At 46.0% G+C, this 16,739-nt stretch overlaps 1 protein-coding gene across 3 annotated transcripts in view; it reads right to left on the minus strand.

Annotated features, from left to right (window-relative positions):
* The window catches only part of SNX21 (sorting nexin family member 21), a 57,322-nt gene that overhangs the window by 13,402 nt on the left and 27,181 nt on the right, over positions 1–16,739 (minus strand). For all 3 annotated transcript variants that reach the window (XM_069752211.1, XM_069752213.1, XM_069752212.1), the window contains exons 2-3: positions 8,652–8,838; positions 8,177–8,331 (exon numbers count right to left, since the gene is read on the minus strand). In XM_069752211.1, the coding sequence (XP_069608312.1) occupies positions 8,177–8,331; positions 8,652–8,838 (342 nt within the window). The remainder of the gene's footprint in view (positions 1–8,176; positions 8,332–8,651; positions 8,839–16,739) is intronic.

The raw sequence follows: 16,739 nt of genomic DNA on the forward strand, positions 1-16,739 counted from the left end.
AATCGCTTCCAATGTAGCTACCATCCTCCCCAGAACCTTCATGGCCGAACGGAGGGATGGAGGTCGAGGACCCTGGAGCAAGCGTATGTCCCGACAAAGAGTGGATCTCTTGTCTTTGGGAAGGAAGACTTTGCTCTGACGAGTGTCGAAAAGCATGCCCAGAAAGATGATGCGCTGAGAAGGAATAAGGCAGGACTTCTTCCGGTTTACCAGCCACCCGAAACGGGCTAAGGTGTCGAGAACAATGGACAGGCTTTCGTGGGCCTGAGCGAAGGACGGAGCCTTGATGAGGATGTCGTCGAGATATGGAAATAGGACCAAGCCTCTGACTCTCAAGATGGCCATCAGCGCCGCCATGATCTTCGTGAACACTCTTGGCGCGGTTGCGAGACCGAACGGCAGGGCAACGAACTGAAAATGATCTCGTTGCACTGCGAAGCGCAGGAAACGGTGATGTCCGGGAAATATCGGGACATGGAGGTAGGCGTCCTGGATATCTATTGAGCATAGAAACTCCTGAGCCTCCATGGAAGCAATTACTGAACGAAGGGATTCCATCCTGAAGTGTCTCAGGCGAACCCTCCTGTTCAGCAATTTGAGGTCCAGAATGGGGCGAACTTTGCCGTCTTTTTTCGGTACCACAAAAAGATTCGAGTAGAAACCCGTGAAGCGTTCTTTTTCTGGGACGGGAACGATTACCCCGGATTTGAGCAGAGAAGCGATGGCTGAGAAGAAGCCCGGAACTAGAGCGGGGTCTCTTGGAGGACGGGATTGGAAGAAACGTTCCCGAGGTCGGGAAGCGAACTCTAGTTTGTATCCCGAGGATACGACTTCCCTGACCCATGCATCCTCTACTGCAGAAATCCAGACGTCCCTGAAAAGGAGAAGACGGCCGCTCAATCTGGGAGTTGGGCTGGAGTCTTGTCGAGAGTCATGCCGAGGTGGATCTTCCAGTCCTGGGCCTGGAGGATCTACCCTGGGAGAAACGAGGACGCCAGGACGGAGTGGGCCTAAAGGACACCGCCTTCTTCTCTTGACGTGCCTGTGGCCTCTGTTGCTGCTGGGAAAAGGAGTTTGACGCAGCGAAGCGACGAAAAGGCTGAAAAGAACGAAACTGTCGTCTAGGAGGAGGGCGACGAGGCTTAGCCTGAGGGAGAAGAGAACTTGTACCCCCGGTGGCGTCCTTAATTATTTGGTCCAGCTGGGAACCAAAGAGGCGAGAGCCCTGGAAGGGCAGACTAGTAAGGGACTTTTTGGAGGACAAGTCCGCCTGCCAGGCCTTGAGCCAAACGGTCCGGCGGATGGCAACGGCATTGCTGGAAGCTTGAGCCGCACAAGACGCGACATCCAGGGAGGCGGAAACCAGGTATTCACCAGCGTGGGAAATCTGGTTGGCAAGTTCCGCTAATTGTGCGGGAGGCGCCCCGTCCAGGATACCTCGCCGAAGATCCTTGGCGCATTTTGAAATGGATTTTGAAGTCCAAGTGGACGCAAAAGCTGGACATAGAGCCGCTGAAGCCGCTTCAAAAGCAGATTTCGCGAAGGATTCTATAACTCTATCGTTTGAATCCTTCAGAGATGCTCCGCCGGACAGTGGAAGCACCGTGTTGGTGGACAGCCTGGACACAGGTGGATCCACTGAGGGAGAGACCGTCCAATTGGCGGTAAGTTCTGGAGAAAAAGGATATAGCACACCCAGGCGTTTTCCCCTCTGAAAACGCCTAGTGGGGTTCTCTCTCTCTCTGGACAAGATTTCCTCGAATTCAGGATGAGGAGCGAAAAATTTAGAAGGTGGTTTGGCCCGTCTAAACGAAACCGCCTGATCTGCGGGTTCCGTAGAGGGATCCTTGATGCCACAGGTTTGGTTTATTGCCCCAATGAGGTTCTGTACTGTCTCACTCATGGTGGCGATTTGGCTAGGATCCAGCTCTGAAATATCCTCCGAAGGCGCATCAGATAATGCCTCGCCCGACTCAGGGGAGGAGGATCGGTGGGACACCAACCGCGGGGGAGGGCCAAGCGGCGAGATGGAGCGCGAAGAGGACTCAGACCGACGTTCCTGTCTGGACCTTTTGTGGCTAGTCAAGGAGGGCTCGGGCGGCGGTTCCTGCGACCCGCTGGCCACTGCAGGGGTCTGCAGGGGTAACCGATCCAGCGCGGACACTAGGGTTTGAGATACCCGTGTTAAATCGGCCACCGATTGTGACAGAGAGGCGGCCCAGCCTGGGATGGGGGGATCACTCTCGGGCGGAACAGCCGGGGGATCCTGGGCGGTGGGAACAATCGGGTTGCTGCAGGACTGACACAGCGGGGAGGACTGACCTGAGGGAAGTTTGCTGTTACAGGACGAACATGCAAAGTACGTGACTAAGGCAGAAGATGAAGTCGGAGGACGAGAGCGGCCCCCTTTAGAGTTAGACATTTTGAAGAGGTCCCTGAAGAAAATGCCAGCAGGTTAGGGGACAGTGGGGCAGAGGAGGGTGTCAGTCTGCAGTGCAGAGCTACTCACGGCAGACCAAAAACCCCGGATACCAGGAGCTGCAGGCCTGGAGGAAGATGCTGTGGATCCCCAGCGCAGATGGCGTGCTGTGTTCCCAGCAAGAGCGCTCTGCGAAGTTCCCCCGGCGCAGGAGCGTGGCACGATGAAGAGAACTCGTGCCCTGAGCGTCCAGCAGCGGCGTGGAGGAAGGGGCGGAGCCAGCCGAGATGGCGCCGGTGGGTGGGGAATGCCGGGCAGAGTTTGTCGGGCGGGAGAAAGCCCGCCCGATGATACCGGAAGTGACGGAGCGCGTCACCGGAAGTAGGCCCCGGGGGAAGCCGGGGCCTAAATTAGCGGCCGGTGACCGCTGAAATGGGTGCCGGCGCCGAGGAAAAGGTGCGAGGAAAAGGTGCGGGCGTCCCGTCTGACAGGCGCGGCAGCCGCCGCAGAAACAGCGGAGCGCCGGTGTCGGCGCCGGAAGTAGGCCCCGGGAAGAGCCGGGGCCTACATTAAAAGCCGGCCGCCGCAGGAGACGACCGTGGCCGCTGAAAAGGAGGGACTGCCGTGGAGATAAAAACAGAGCGGCTGTCTGTAGTGGGGGCCGCGCCGCAGAGGAAAGGGACTGGGGCACCGATTAGAGGTGCAGAGCCACCGTGGGAAAGTAGCGCGGCCGGAATTAAGAGCCGCCGCGTAAAGGATGCGCCCCGGAAATTGTCCCTAATTGCTGGTACAGGAAGGGTGCTGCCGCTGGAATAGCACTGCGGCCGCAGAAATGCAGGAAGAAGGGAATCCCGAGGCCCCCCAAATACTCACCTAATATAAAAATATCCCACGCCGTCTACTAACCTTAAAAACGTGGAAGATATTAGACGTCCTTGGAGCTGATGGACGTCCTCGTCTCCTCCGACCGACAGGCTCTGGAAGGCGAGTGGGTGGGGGACGGAGCCAGGACCGGACTTCTGAGCACGCTTGTGTGCTAGGATCTTGGTCCTGGAGAGGGATCTATGAGGATACGGGGTGGCAGTACACGCCGTACTCATAGTCCGCTTTGTGGGACTACAGGTGTGACTGCTCACCCTGTATCCCTTCCGAAAACCTGAAAAAGAAACGACGCACATTGAGGTAGATAAGGGTCTAATGAAAGACCCGTGTCCACCTCCTACTGACACTAAGCTAAACTGAAGAGTTTAATGCCAGTCGGTGGGGTGTACACTGCAGAGGAGGAGCTAACTTTTTTATTTGCATAGTGTCAGCCTCCTAGTGGCAGCAGCATACACCCATGGTTCCTGTGTCCCCCAATGAGAGGCGATAAAGAAATAGGCTTCACAAATTGTGCTAATATAAAGTAGACAGGTGGGGAAATATTATTTATTAACTATTTTGTGTGGTTAACTCTCTGGTTTAAGGGCATAAAAATACAAAGTACAATTGTGAAATTTCTATTCATATCGACCAAAAAAAAACAATCTCAATCAGTAAGATATGTTATAACCTCAAAGTGACAGTGGTCAGGCCGGGACATGTCAGCTGTTTTAAACAGCTGACATGTGCCCGCAATAGTGGTGGGCGAAATCGCGATTCACCCGCCGCTATTAACTAGTCAAATGATCGGGGGTCAGCGATGCTTCTGCATTGTGACCATAGAGGTCCTTGAGACCTCTATGGTTACTGATGCCGGTTTGCTGTGAGCGCCCCGACCCTAGATCAATCACGAAAAATGGAGACGCTACGGGTATCGGAAAATGGCGCAATTTTTTTTTTTAGCAAAGTTTGGAATTTTTTTCAACACTTAGATAAAAGAGAACCTAGCAATGTTTGGTGTCTATGAACTTGTACTGACCTGTAGAATCATAATGGCAGGTCAGTTTTAGCATTTAGTGAACCTAGCAAAAAAGCCAACCAAAAAACAAGTGTGGGATTGCACTTTTTTTTTGCAATTTCACTGCACTTGGAATTTTTTTTCCCGTTTTCTAGTAAACGACATGGTAAAACCAATGATGTCGTTCAAAAGTACAACTCGTCCCGCAAAAAATAAGCCCTCACATGGCCATATTGACGGAAAAATAAAAAAAGTTATGGCTCTGGGAAGGAGGGGAGCGAAAAACGAACATGGAAAAACGGAAAATCCCAAGGTCATGAATGGGGTTAAGGGGACCACTGCTTGTATCTGTGTATAGGCTATGATTAATTCTTACCTGAAACGTGTAAGCGAGGTCTACACTTCCCGTTTGTTGAATCGCATGGGATATAGGTAGAAATAAAAATATAAAGTTTCAACCAATTTTGGTTTTCACTTCTTACGTATCCACTGCCTAGCAAGCAGCTGTCAACTAACCGGGTACAGCTGAGCTGAATATTTTCCATTTCCTCCAGACTTAAATGGTATTTTGGCTTTGGTTTTTACAGGTGAAATCTGACAAATTTCCAGGTAAAAACCATATTCCAGTATTAAAGCCATATAGTGTTTTGATGCATTTTTAACTGTGGCCAAAAAATAGTCGTAAGTGTGCTCTAATGGAGGTGAACCTCTCGAAGATTCTGCATGTCCATGCATCAAGTAGACAGCATCTTCATTTTATAACTTACCCATGCATTACAGCTAGGTGCTGTGAGTCCGAGTCAGTGGCATCCTGTGACTAGCCCATTTTCAATAGACCCTTATTATTAAAAGGATTTCTCAGGACAAACCCCTTTGTAGAATATCATTGACCAGATTGGGCAGTCTGAATCACAAAATTAATGAATTTTGCCCATCAAAATTTTTATCTTCTAAATATATTGCACTCATCATACTATATAGCACTGTGCACTTACAATTGCTCATTTTGCCTTTCTACCCAGCTAATTCTTCTTTTTTCCATTAGGTCTATGACATCACTTGATTAAAGACTGACTAGCTCAGTGGTCCCCAACTCCAGGCCTCGAGGGCCGCCAACAGTGCAGGTTTTCAGGATTTTCCAACCCCTGTGCAATACTAAGGAAATCCTGAAAACCTGCACTGTTGGCGGCCCTCGAGGCCTGGAGTTGGGGACCACTGGACTAGCTGTAACCTAAGAATCTTTCTAAACACAGGTGGTCTATTTTCACTATATGAATCACTGCAGAAGTCAAAGTTAAAAAGGGAAGTAATAAATGCAGAGATAAGAGACTTCCTGTTTCTACATAGAGCAGAGAAAAGAGGATAATTTACTAGTTAGAAAGGCAAAATGAGCAATTGTAAGTACACAGTGCCATATAATATGACTGCACTATATTAAAAGGATAAAAACATTGATGGGAGGAGTGCGTGTTTAACCCCTTTACCCCCAAGGGTGGTTTGCACGTTAATGACCAGGCCAATTTTTACAATTCTGACCACTGTCCCTTTATGAGGTTATAACTCTGGAACCCTTCAATGGATCCCGGTGATTCGGACATTGTTTTCTCGTGACATATTGTACTTCATGATAGTGGTAAAATTTCTTTGATATTACCTGCATTTGTGGAAAAAAATTAAAATTTGGCGAAAATTTCGCAATTTTCCTGCAATTAAATCACAAAGATATGTCACACTAAATACTTAATAAGTAACATTTCCCACATGTCTACTTTACATCAGCACAATTTTGGATCCAAAATTTTTTTTTTGTTAGGGAGTTATATTTGACCAGCAATTTCTCATTTTTACAACACCATTTTTTTTTTAGGGACCACATCTCATTTGAAGTCATTTTGAGGGGTCTATATGATAGAAAATAACCAAGTGTGACACCATTCTAAAAGCTGCACCCCTCAAGGTGTTCAAAACCACATTCAAGAAGTTTATTAACCCTTCAGGTGTTTCACAGGAATTTTTGGAATGTTTAAATAAAAATGAACATTTAACTTTTTTTCACAAAAAATTTACTTCAGCTCCAATTTGTTTTATTTTACCAAGGGTAACAGGAGAAAATGGACCCCAAAAGTTGTGGGGGTAAACCACTGTTTGGGCGCATGGCAGAGCTCGGAAGCGAAGAAGTGCCATTTGACTTTTCAATGCAAAATTGACTGGAATAGAGATGGGAAGCCATGTTGCGTTTGGAGAGGCCCTGATGTGCCTAAACATTGAAACCCCCCACAAGTGACACCATTTTGGAAAGTAGACCCCCTAAGGAACTCATCTAGATTTGTTGTGAGAGCTTTGAACCCCCAAAGTGTTTCACTACAGTTTATAACGCAGAGCCGTGAAAATAAAAATAAAAATTTTCCCCACAAAAATTTTTTAGCCCCCAGTTTTGTATTTTCCCAAGGTTAATAGGGGAAATTGGACCCAAAAGTTATTGTCCAATTTGTCCTGAGTACGCTGGTACCCCATATGTGGGGGGGAACCACCGTTTGGGCGCATGGGAGGGCTCGGAAGCGAAGGAGCACCATTTGGAATTCAGACTTAGATGGATTGGTCTGCAGGCATCACATTGCGTTTGCAGTGCCCCTAATGTACCTAAACAGTAGAAACCCCCCAAAAGTGACCCCATATTGGAAACTAGATTCCCCAAAGAACTTATCTAGATGTGTTGTGAGAACTTTGAACCCCTAAGTGTTTCACTACAGTTTATAACGCAGAGCCGTGAAAATAAAAAATCTTGTTTTTTTCCACAAAAATTATTTTTTAGCCCCCAGTTTTGCATTTTCCCAAGGGTAACAGGAGAAATTGGACCCCAAAAGTTGTTGTCCAATGTGTCCTGAGTACGCCGATAGCCCATATGTTGGTGTAAACCCCTGTTTAGGCGCACGGGAGAGCTCGGAAGGGAAGGAGCACAGTTTTACTTTTTCAACGCAGAATTGGCAGGAATTGAGATCGGATGCCATGTCGCGTTTGGAGAGCCCCTGATGTGCCTAAACAGTGGAAACCCCCCAATTATAACTGAAACCCTAATCCAAACACACCCCTAACCCTATTCCCAATGGTAACTCTAACCACACCCCTAACCCTAATCCCAACCCTATTCCCAACCGTAAATGTAATGCAAACCCTAACTTTAGCCCTAACCCTAACTTTTGCCCTAACTGTAGCCCTAACCCTAATGGGAAAATGGAAATAAATACATTTTTTTAATTTTTCCCTAACTAAGGGGGTGAGGAAGGAGGGGGGTTTGATTTACTTTTACAGTGTTTTTTTTTTCTTAGTGGATTTTTAGGATTGTCAGCACACCCTGAAAGACGCTTTTTATTGCAAAAAAATATTTTTTGTGTTACCACATTTTGAGAGCTATAATTTTTCCATATTTGGGTCCACAGAGTCATGTGAGGTCTTGTTCTTTGCAGGACGAGTTGACGGTTTTATTGGTAACATTTTCGGGCACGTGACTTTTTGATCGCTTTTTTTTTTTTTTTTTTTGTGGGGGGGGGGGGGGCATTTATACCGTTCCGCGTTTGGTAAAATGGATAAAGCAGTTTTAATCTTCGGGTCAGTACAATTACAGCGATACCTCATTAATATCATTTTTTTTTTTTATGTTTTGGCACTATGTGCCGGGGGTTAATGTGCCGGATGTCAGCTGCGATAGGCCACGCTCCCCCCCGTGAGTGCGGCCAATTGCTATGACGTACTATCCCGTCAGTGGTCATACGGGCCCACCCCACCTCGATAGTACGTCTAATGTCAGAAAGGGGTTAAATAGTATACATAAGTGAGTCAAGTAAATAATCTAAGATTATACGCAAAAGAGGAAAACTTACAACATACTTGGCATGGTTGTCCCTCACCACATTAGCCTCTGTCACCTCAAAAGTGAGCCGGATGGGCATGCTATGGTCTTGAGCATGGGCCCACATCTCTCTAAGTTGTTGTGTTAAGAGGGAATGAGTATTCAGCTCTTCTATGCATCGACCGTCTGCAAAGAAAGTACAATACAGTAGATGGGATAAAACTAGAAACAAATATACACACTCACATGTAAAATTTTTCACATGCCACACACTACACCAGTGTTCCCCAATCCAGTCCTCAAGAGCCACCAACAGGTCATGTTTTCAGTATTTCCTTAGTATTGCACAGGTGATAATTGCATCACCTGCACAGGCAATAATTCAATCACCTGTGCAATACTAAGGAAATCCTGAAAACATGACCTGTTGGTGGCTCTTGAGGACCGGACTTGGGGAACACTGCACTACACTGTTACCCGGTGAGATGTTAGAATTAATTTAGTACCGGTTCCGTCACTCTCCTCAGAGCCCAGACTGTCTTCGCTCAAACTGAGGGTGCCGCTCAGACGCACAGATAGTCCTTCAGCATCATCCACCAACTCTGCAATCTCTGGAGGCTCTTCTGGAGGTCTAGGACCTCTCTGCTGTTTCCGTGTAGAGGGACGGAAGCGTTGAAGCAGCTTTGATGCCATCTATAAGGATATTGCAAATATTAATAAAATGATAACTACTGCTAAGAAAGCTACATGTGAAATGTAGGTTGTCCGCTGTTAGGCCTTATAACTCCAGTTTCTAGGTCAGGCTCTCTGTGCTGTCAGAGAATGGAAACGTCATAACATTCAGCGGCTAAACCTGTCCTCTGCTATATAAACAGTGAGTGAGCGCCATCAGGCTGGAGTCCAGAAAAAGAAGAGGTGCCAACTGCATCGTCAGCAGTTCACTCAGGTTTTTGGTCTCTGACTGTAAAAATGTTTCCTTTTAACTGATAGCAATTGGATTGAGTTGCCATTTTTTTATGCCCGTAAAGTCTTCATTTTTCGGTTGATAGAGCTGTGTCATGGCTTACTTTTGCGGGGAGAGAAGATGTTTTTTTTATTGATACCATTTTAGGATATATGGGACGTTTTAAAATCCCATGTTATAGCATTTTTTGTGGAATTACAGCAACCAAAAAACCTCCAATTTAGGAGTTCTTGAATTTATTTTAGTTTGTGTTTACTGATCGGTTTAATTTTTATATTATCAAATTTTCATGAATGCGGCGATACTACATGTGTATTTTTTAAAATATCTATTTCTAATGGGGAAAAGGAGGTGGATTTGAGTTTGTTTTTTTTTTACTTTTGACTGTTCTTAATAGTCTCCTAAGGGAATTTGAAGTTGTGATCGAATAACTGCTTATATAAATGATGCCTCAGCATCACTGTACATAGCAGAAACCACGGTTTCTTTTGAAGTCCGACCACATGCTGGGTTTCAATTGAGCTCCGCAATGACAAGCAGGGGAATCTTCAGCACACCCCCTTCTGTCATAGCAACCCATCAGTGACTAGTGATCACATCACACCTGCGCTGATGGGGGAGTTGAATGACGCACCCCCATGCTAGAGCGTGTGTAAAATGCTGCTGTCACAGATTGACAGCGGCATTTAAAAGATTAACTATCATGGGCGCAGCACTGCTCCACCTGCGATTTGTTCAGAGGCAGGTCCTGGCTGTGACACACGATTCTGGATACAGAATATTTTTTGTTATTCATTGGCTTCCTACATCCATAAAGTAGCAACTTTTTAAATAGTCTCTATTCAAAAAAAAAAAAAAAAAGTACCCACATCTTTAACACTTTCATGACCTGAGGTTTTGTTTTGTTTTTGCGTTTTTGTTTTTTGCTCCCCTCCTTCCCAGAACCAAAGCTTTTTTATTTTTCCGTCAATATGACCATGTGAGGACTTATTTTTTTGTGGGAAAAGTTGTACTTTTGAACGACATCATTGCTTTTACTATGTAGTGTAATAGAAAAACGGGGAAAAAATTTCAAGTGCCGTGAAATTGCAAAAAAAGTGCAGTCCCACACTTGTTTTTTGTTTGGCTTTTTTGCTAGGTTCACTAAATGCTAAAACTGACCTGCCATTATGATTCTCCAGGTCATTACGAGTTAATTGACACCAAACATGTCTAAGGTACGTTTTTATCTAAGTGATGAAAAAAATTCCAAACTTTGCTTTAACCCCTTCATGACCCAGCCTATTTTGACCTTAAAGACCTTGCCGTTTTTTGCAATTCTGACCAGTGTCCCTTTATGAGGTAATAACTCAGGAACGCTTCAATGGATCCTAGCGGTTCTGAGATTGTTTTTTCATGACATATTGGGCTTCATGTTAGTGGTAAATTTAGGTCAATAAATTCTGTGTTTATTTGTGATAAAAACGGAAATTTGGCGAAAATTTTGAAAATTTCGCAATTTTCACATTTTGAATTTTTATTCTGTTAAACCAGAGAGTTATGTGACACAAAATAGTTAATAAATAACATTTCCCACATGTCTACTTTACATCAGCACAATTTTGGAAACAAAATTTTTTTTTGCTAGTAAATTATAAGGGTTAAAATTTGACCAGCGATTTCTCATTTTTACAACAAAATTTACAAAACCATTTTTTTTAGGGACCACCTCACATTTGAAGTCAGTTTGAGGGGTCTACATGGCTGAAAATACCCAAAAGTGACACCATTCTAAAAACTGCACCCCTCAAGGTACTCAAAACCACATTCAAGAAGTTTATTAACCCTTCAGGTGCTTCACAGCAGCAGAAGCAACATGGAAGGAAAAAATGAACATTTAACTTTTTATCACAAAAATGATTTTTCAGCAACAATTTTTTTATTTTCCCAATGGTAAAAGGAGAAACTGAACCACGAAAGTGGTTGTCCAATTTGTCCTGAGTACGCTGATAACTCATATGTGGGGGTAAACCACTGTTTGGGCGCACGGCAGGGCTTGGAAGGGAAGGAGCGCCATTTGACTTTTTGAATGAAAAATTGGCTGCACTCTTTAGCGGACACCATGTCACGTTTGGAGAGCCCCCGTGTGCCTAAAAATTGGAGCTCCCCCACAAGTGACCCCATTTTGGAAACTAGACGCCCCAAGGAACTTATCTACATGCATAGTGAGCCCTTTAAACCCCCAGGTGCTTCACAAATTGATCCGTAAAAATGAAAAAGTACTTTTTTTTCACAAAAAAATTCTTTTAGCCTCAATTTTTTCATTTTCACATGGACAACAGGATAAAATGGATCCTAAAATTTGTTGGGCAATTTCTCCTGAGTACATTGATACCTCACATGTGGAGGTAAACCACTGTTTGGGCACATGGTAAGGCTCGGAAGGGAAGGAGCGCCATTTGACTTTTTGAATGAAAAATGATCTCCATCGTTAGCGGACACCATGTGTGCCTAAACATTGGAGCTCCCCCACAAGTGACCCCATTTTGGAAACTGGACCCCCCAAGGAACTTATCTAGATGCCTAGTGAGCACTTTAAACCCTCAGGTGCTTCACAAATTGATCTGTAAAAATGAAAAAGTACTTTTTTTTCACAAAAAAATTATTTTCGCCTCAATTTTTTCATTTTCACATGGGCAATAGGATAAAATGGATCCTAAAATTTGTTGAGCAATTTCTCCCGAGTACGCCGATACCTCATATGTGGGGGTAAACCACTGTTTGGGCACACGGCAGGGCTCGGAAGGGAAGGCGCGCCTTTTGACTTTTTGAATGGAAAATTAGCTCCAATTGTTAGCGGACACCATGTCGCGTTTGGAGAGCCCCTGTGTGCCTATGCATTGGAGCTCCCCCACAAGTGACCCCATTTTGGAAACTAGACCCCCCAAGGAACTTATCTAGATGCATACTGAGCACTTTAAACCCCCAGGTGCTTCACAGAAGTTTATAATGCAGAGCCATGAAAATAAAAAATAATTTTTCTTTTCTCAAAAATGATTTTTTAGCCTGGAATTTCCTATTTTGCCAATGGTAATAGGAGAAATTGGACCACAAATGTTGTTGTCCAGTTTGTCCTGATTACGCAGATACCCCATATGTGGGGGTAAACCACTGTTTGGGAGCACGGCAGGGCTCAGAACTGAAGGCACGCCATTTGGCTTTTTAAATGGAAAATTAGCTCCAATCATTAGCGGACACCATGTCGCGTTTGGAGAGCCCCTGTGTGCCTAAACATTGGAGATCCCCCACAAATGACCCCATTTTGGAAACTAGACCCCCAAAGGAACTAATCTAGATGTGTGGTGAGCACTTTGAACCCTCAAGTGCTTCACAGAAGTTTATAACGCAGAGCCATGAAAATTTTAAAAAAAAATTCTTTTCTCAAAAATGATTTTTTAGCCCGCTATTTTTTATTTTCCCAAGGGTAACAGGAGAAATTTGACCCCAAAAGTTGTTGTCCAGTTTCTCCTGAGTAGGCTGATACCCCATATGTGGGGGTAAACCACTGTTTAGGCACATGCTGGGGCTCGGAAGTGAAGTAGTGACGTTTTGAAATGCAGACTTTGATGGAATGCTCTGTGGGCATCACGTTGCGTTTGCAGAGCCCCTGATGTGGCTAAACAGTAGAAACCCCCCACAAGTGACCCCATTTTGGAAACTAGACCCCGAAAGGAACTTATCTAGATGTGAGGTGAGCACTTTGAACCCCCAAGTGCTTCACAGAAGTTCATAACACAGAGCAGTGAAAATAATAAATATGTTTTCTTTTCTCAAAAATAATTATTTAGCCCAGAATTTTTTATTTTCCCAAGGGTTACAGGAGAAATTGGACCACAAAAGTTGTTGTCCAGTTTGTCCTGAGTACGCTGATACCCCATGTGTGGGGGTAAATCACTGTTTGGGCACACGTCGGGGCTCCGAAGGGAAGTAGTGACTTTTGAAATGCAGACTTTGATGGAATGGTCTGCGGGCGTCACGTTGCGTTTGCAGAGCCCCTGGTGTGCCTAAACAGTAGAAACCCCCCACAAGTGACCCCATTTTAGAAACTAGACCCCGCAAGGAACTTATCTAGATATGTGGTGAGCACTTTGAACTCCCAAGTGTTTCACAGACGTTTACAACGCAGAGCCGTGAAAATAAAAAATAATTTTTCTTTCCTCAAAAATGATGTTTTAGCAAGCATTTTTTTATTTTCACAAGGGTAACAGGAGAAATTGGACCCCAGTAATTGTTGCGCAGTTTGTCCTGAGTATGCTGGTACCCCATATGTGGGGGTAAACCACTGTTTGGGCGCACGTCGGGGCTCGGAATTGAGGGAGCACCATTTGACTTTATGAATACAAGATTGGCTGGAATCAATGGTGGCGCCATGTTGCATTTGGAGACCCCTGATGTGCCTAAACAGTGGAAACCCCTCAATTCTACCTCCAACACTAACCCCAACACACCCCTAACCCTAATCCCAACTGTAGCCATAACCCTAATCACACCCCTAACCACAACCCTAATTCCAACCCTAACCCTAAGGCTATGTGCCCACGTTGCAGATTCGTGTGAGATTTTTCAGCATCATTTTTGAAAAATCAGCGGGTAAAGGGCACTGCGTTTTACCTGCGGATTTACCGTGGATTTCCAGTGTTTTTTGTGCGGATTTCACCTGTGGATTCCTATTGAGGAACAGGTGTAAAACGCCGCGGAATCCGCACAAAGAATTGACATGCTGCGGAAAATACAACGCAGCATTTCCGCGTGGTATTTTCCGCACCATGGGCACAGCGGATTTGGTTTTCCATATGTTTACATGGAACTGCAAACCTGATGGAACTCTGCTGCGAATCCGCAGCGGCCAATCCGCTGCAGATCCGCAGCAAAATCCGCACCGTGTGCACATAGCCTAATTCTAAAGGTATGTGCACACGCTGCGGAAAACGCTGCAGATCCGCAGCAGTTTCCCATGAGTTTACAGTTCAATGTAAACCTATGGGAAACAAAAAATCGCTGTGCACATGCTGCGGAAAAACTGCACGGAAACGCAGCGGTTTACATTCCACAGCATGTCACTTCTTTCTGCGGATTCCGCAGCGGTTTTACAACTGCTCCAATAGAAAATCGCAGTTGTAAAACCGCAGTGAAATGCGCAGAAAAACCGCGGTAAATCCGCGATAAATCCACAGCGGTTTAGCACTGCGGATTTATCAAATCCGCAGCGGAAAAATCCGCAGAGGAACAGAATACGTGTGCACATACCGAAACCCAAACCCTAACCCTACCCCTAACCCTACCCCTACCCCTATTCTAACCTTAGTGTAAAAAAAAAAAAAAAAATTCTTTATTTTTTTATTGTCCCTACCTATGGGGGTGACAAGGGGAGGGGGGGGGCATTTGCTATTTTTTTTTATTTTGATCACTGAGATATAACCTATCTCAGTGATCAAAACTCACTTTGGAACGAATCTGCCGGCCGGCAGATTCGGCGGGCGCACTGCACATGCGCCCGCCATTTTGGAAGATGGCGGCGCCCAGGAAAGAAGACGGACGGATCCCGGGAGGTAAGTATAAGGATGGGGGGAGATCAGGGCACGGGGGGAGCGTCTGAGCACGGGGGGGGGGGGTGGTTCGGAACACGGGGGGGTGGATTGGAGCACGGGGTGGGGGATCGCTGTGCAGGGGGGTGGATCGGAGCACGGGGGGGGGGGGGGAATCGGAGCACGGGGGGTGGATCGCTGTGAGGGGGGTGATCGGAGTGCGGGGGGTTTGATTGGAGCACGGGGGGAGCGGACAGGACGACGGGGGGAGCGGAGCACAGGACGGAGGGGAGCGGACCACAGATCGGGGGGCTGGGGGGGCGATCTGTGGGGTGGGGTGGGTTCACATAAGTGTTTCCAGCCATGGCCGATGATATTGCAGCATCGGCCATGGCTGGATTGTAATATTTCACCAGTTTTTTAGGTGAAATATTACAAATCGCTCTGATTGGCTGTTGAAAGTGAAACTGCCAATCAGAGCGATCGTAGCCACGGGGGGGTGAAGCCACCCCCCCTGGGCTAAACTACCACTCCCCCTGTCCCTGCAGGCCGGGTGAAATTGGAGTTAACCCTTTCACCCGGCCTGCAGGGACGCAATCTTTCTGTGACACAGCATATGCGTCACAGGTCGGATTGGCACCGACTTTCATGACGCATACGCTGTGTCACAGGTCGGGAAGGGGTTAAAAAAAAAAATTTGCGGAATTTTCCAATACCCGTAGCATCTGCATTTTTCGTGATCTCGAGTTGGTTGAGGGCTTATTTTTTGCTTGCCGAGCTGACGTTTTTAATGATACCATCTTGGTCCAGATATGTTCTTTTGGTCGCCCGTTACTGCATTTTAATGCAATGTCGCGGCGACAAGTTCATGGAGACCTCTGGTTGTCATGCTGATGCACCCATGACCCCCAATCAAGTAACGGGGGTCACCGGTATGCGCATTTCCGGCCAGAAGCGCTTGTTAAAAGCCTCTGTCAGCGTTTGACAGTGGCATTTAACTAGTTAATAGGTGCGGGTGGATCGCGATTCCAGCCATGCCTATTGCGGGCACATGTCAGCTGTACAAAACAGATGTTGTCCCAGCTTTGATGTGGGCTCAGCGCTGGAGGCCACATCAACCACTGGAAACCACTGGGTAAATCTGACAGGGAGAAGGACTTGGGGATCCTAGTTAATGATAAACTTACCTGGAGCAGCCAGTGCCAGGCAGCAGCTGCCAAGGCAAACAGGATCATGGGGTGCATTAAAAGAGGTCTGGATACACATGATGAGAGCATTATACTGCCTCTGTACAAATCCCTAGTTAGACCGCACATGGAGTACTGTGTCCAGTTTTGGGCACTGGTGCTCAGGAAGGATATAATGGAACTAGAGAGAGTACAAAGGAGGGCAACAAAATTAATAAAGGGGATGGGAGAACTACAATACCCAGATAGATTAGCGAAATTAGGATTATTTAGTCTAGAAAAAAAGACGACTGAGGGGCGATCTAATAACCATGTATAAGCATATAAGGGGACAATACAAATATCTGTTTATACCAAGGAAGGTGACGGGCACAAGAGGGCATTCTTTGCGTCTGGAGGATAGAAGGTTTTTCCACCAACATATTAGAGGATTCTTTACTGTTAGGGCGGTGAGAATCTGGAATTGCTTGCCTGAGGAGGTGGTGATGGCGAACTCAGTCGAGGGGTTCAAGAGAGGCCTGGATGTCTTCCTGGAGCAGAACAATATTGTATCATACAATTATTAGGTTCTGTAGAAGGACGTAGATCTGGGCATTTATTATGATGGAATATAGGCTGAACTGGATGGACAAATGTCTTTTTTCGGCCTTACTAACTATGTTACTATCAAAGCAGGGGTACGGCTATCGGACGTACTATTCCGTTCAATGGCAGAAATGGGTTAAAAAATATGTCGAGCTCCCACTACACTTTCCCTCCCTTATCTTACTGTTAGGCCGGGGTCACACTACTGCAGAATATGGACAAGTGCTATGGGAGAAAACATCGCATAGGACTCGGACCAGTTTTAATCTATGGGGCAACTTACATCACCGTATT

This window comes from Ranitomeya imitator, chromosome 2 (genome assembly GCF_032444005.1).
Source record: "Ranitomeya imitator isolate aRanImi1 chromosome 2, aRanImi1.pri, whole genome shotgun sequence".
NCBI lineage: Eukaryota > Metazoa > Chordata > Amphibia > Anura > Dendrobatidae > Ranitomeya > Ranitomeya imitator.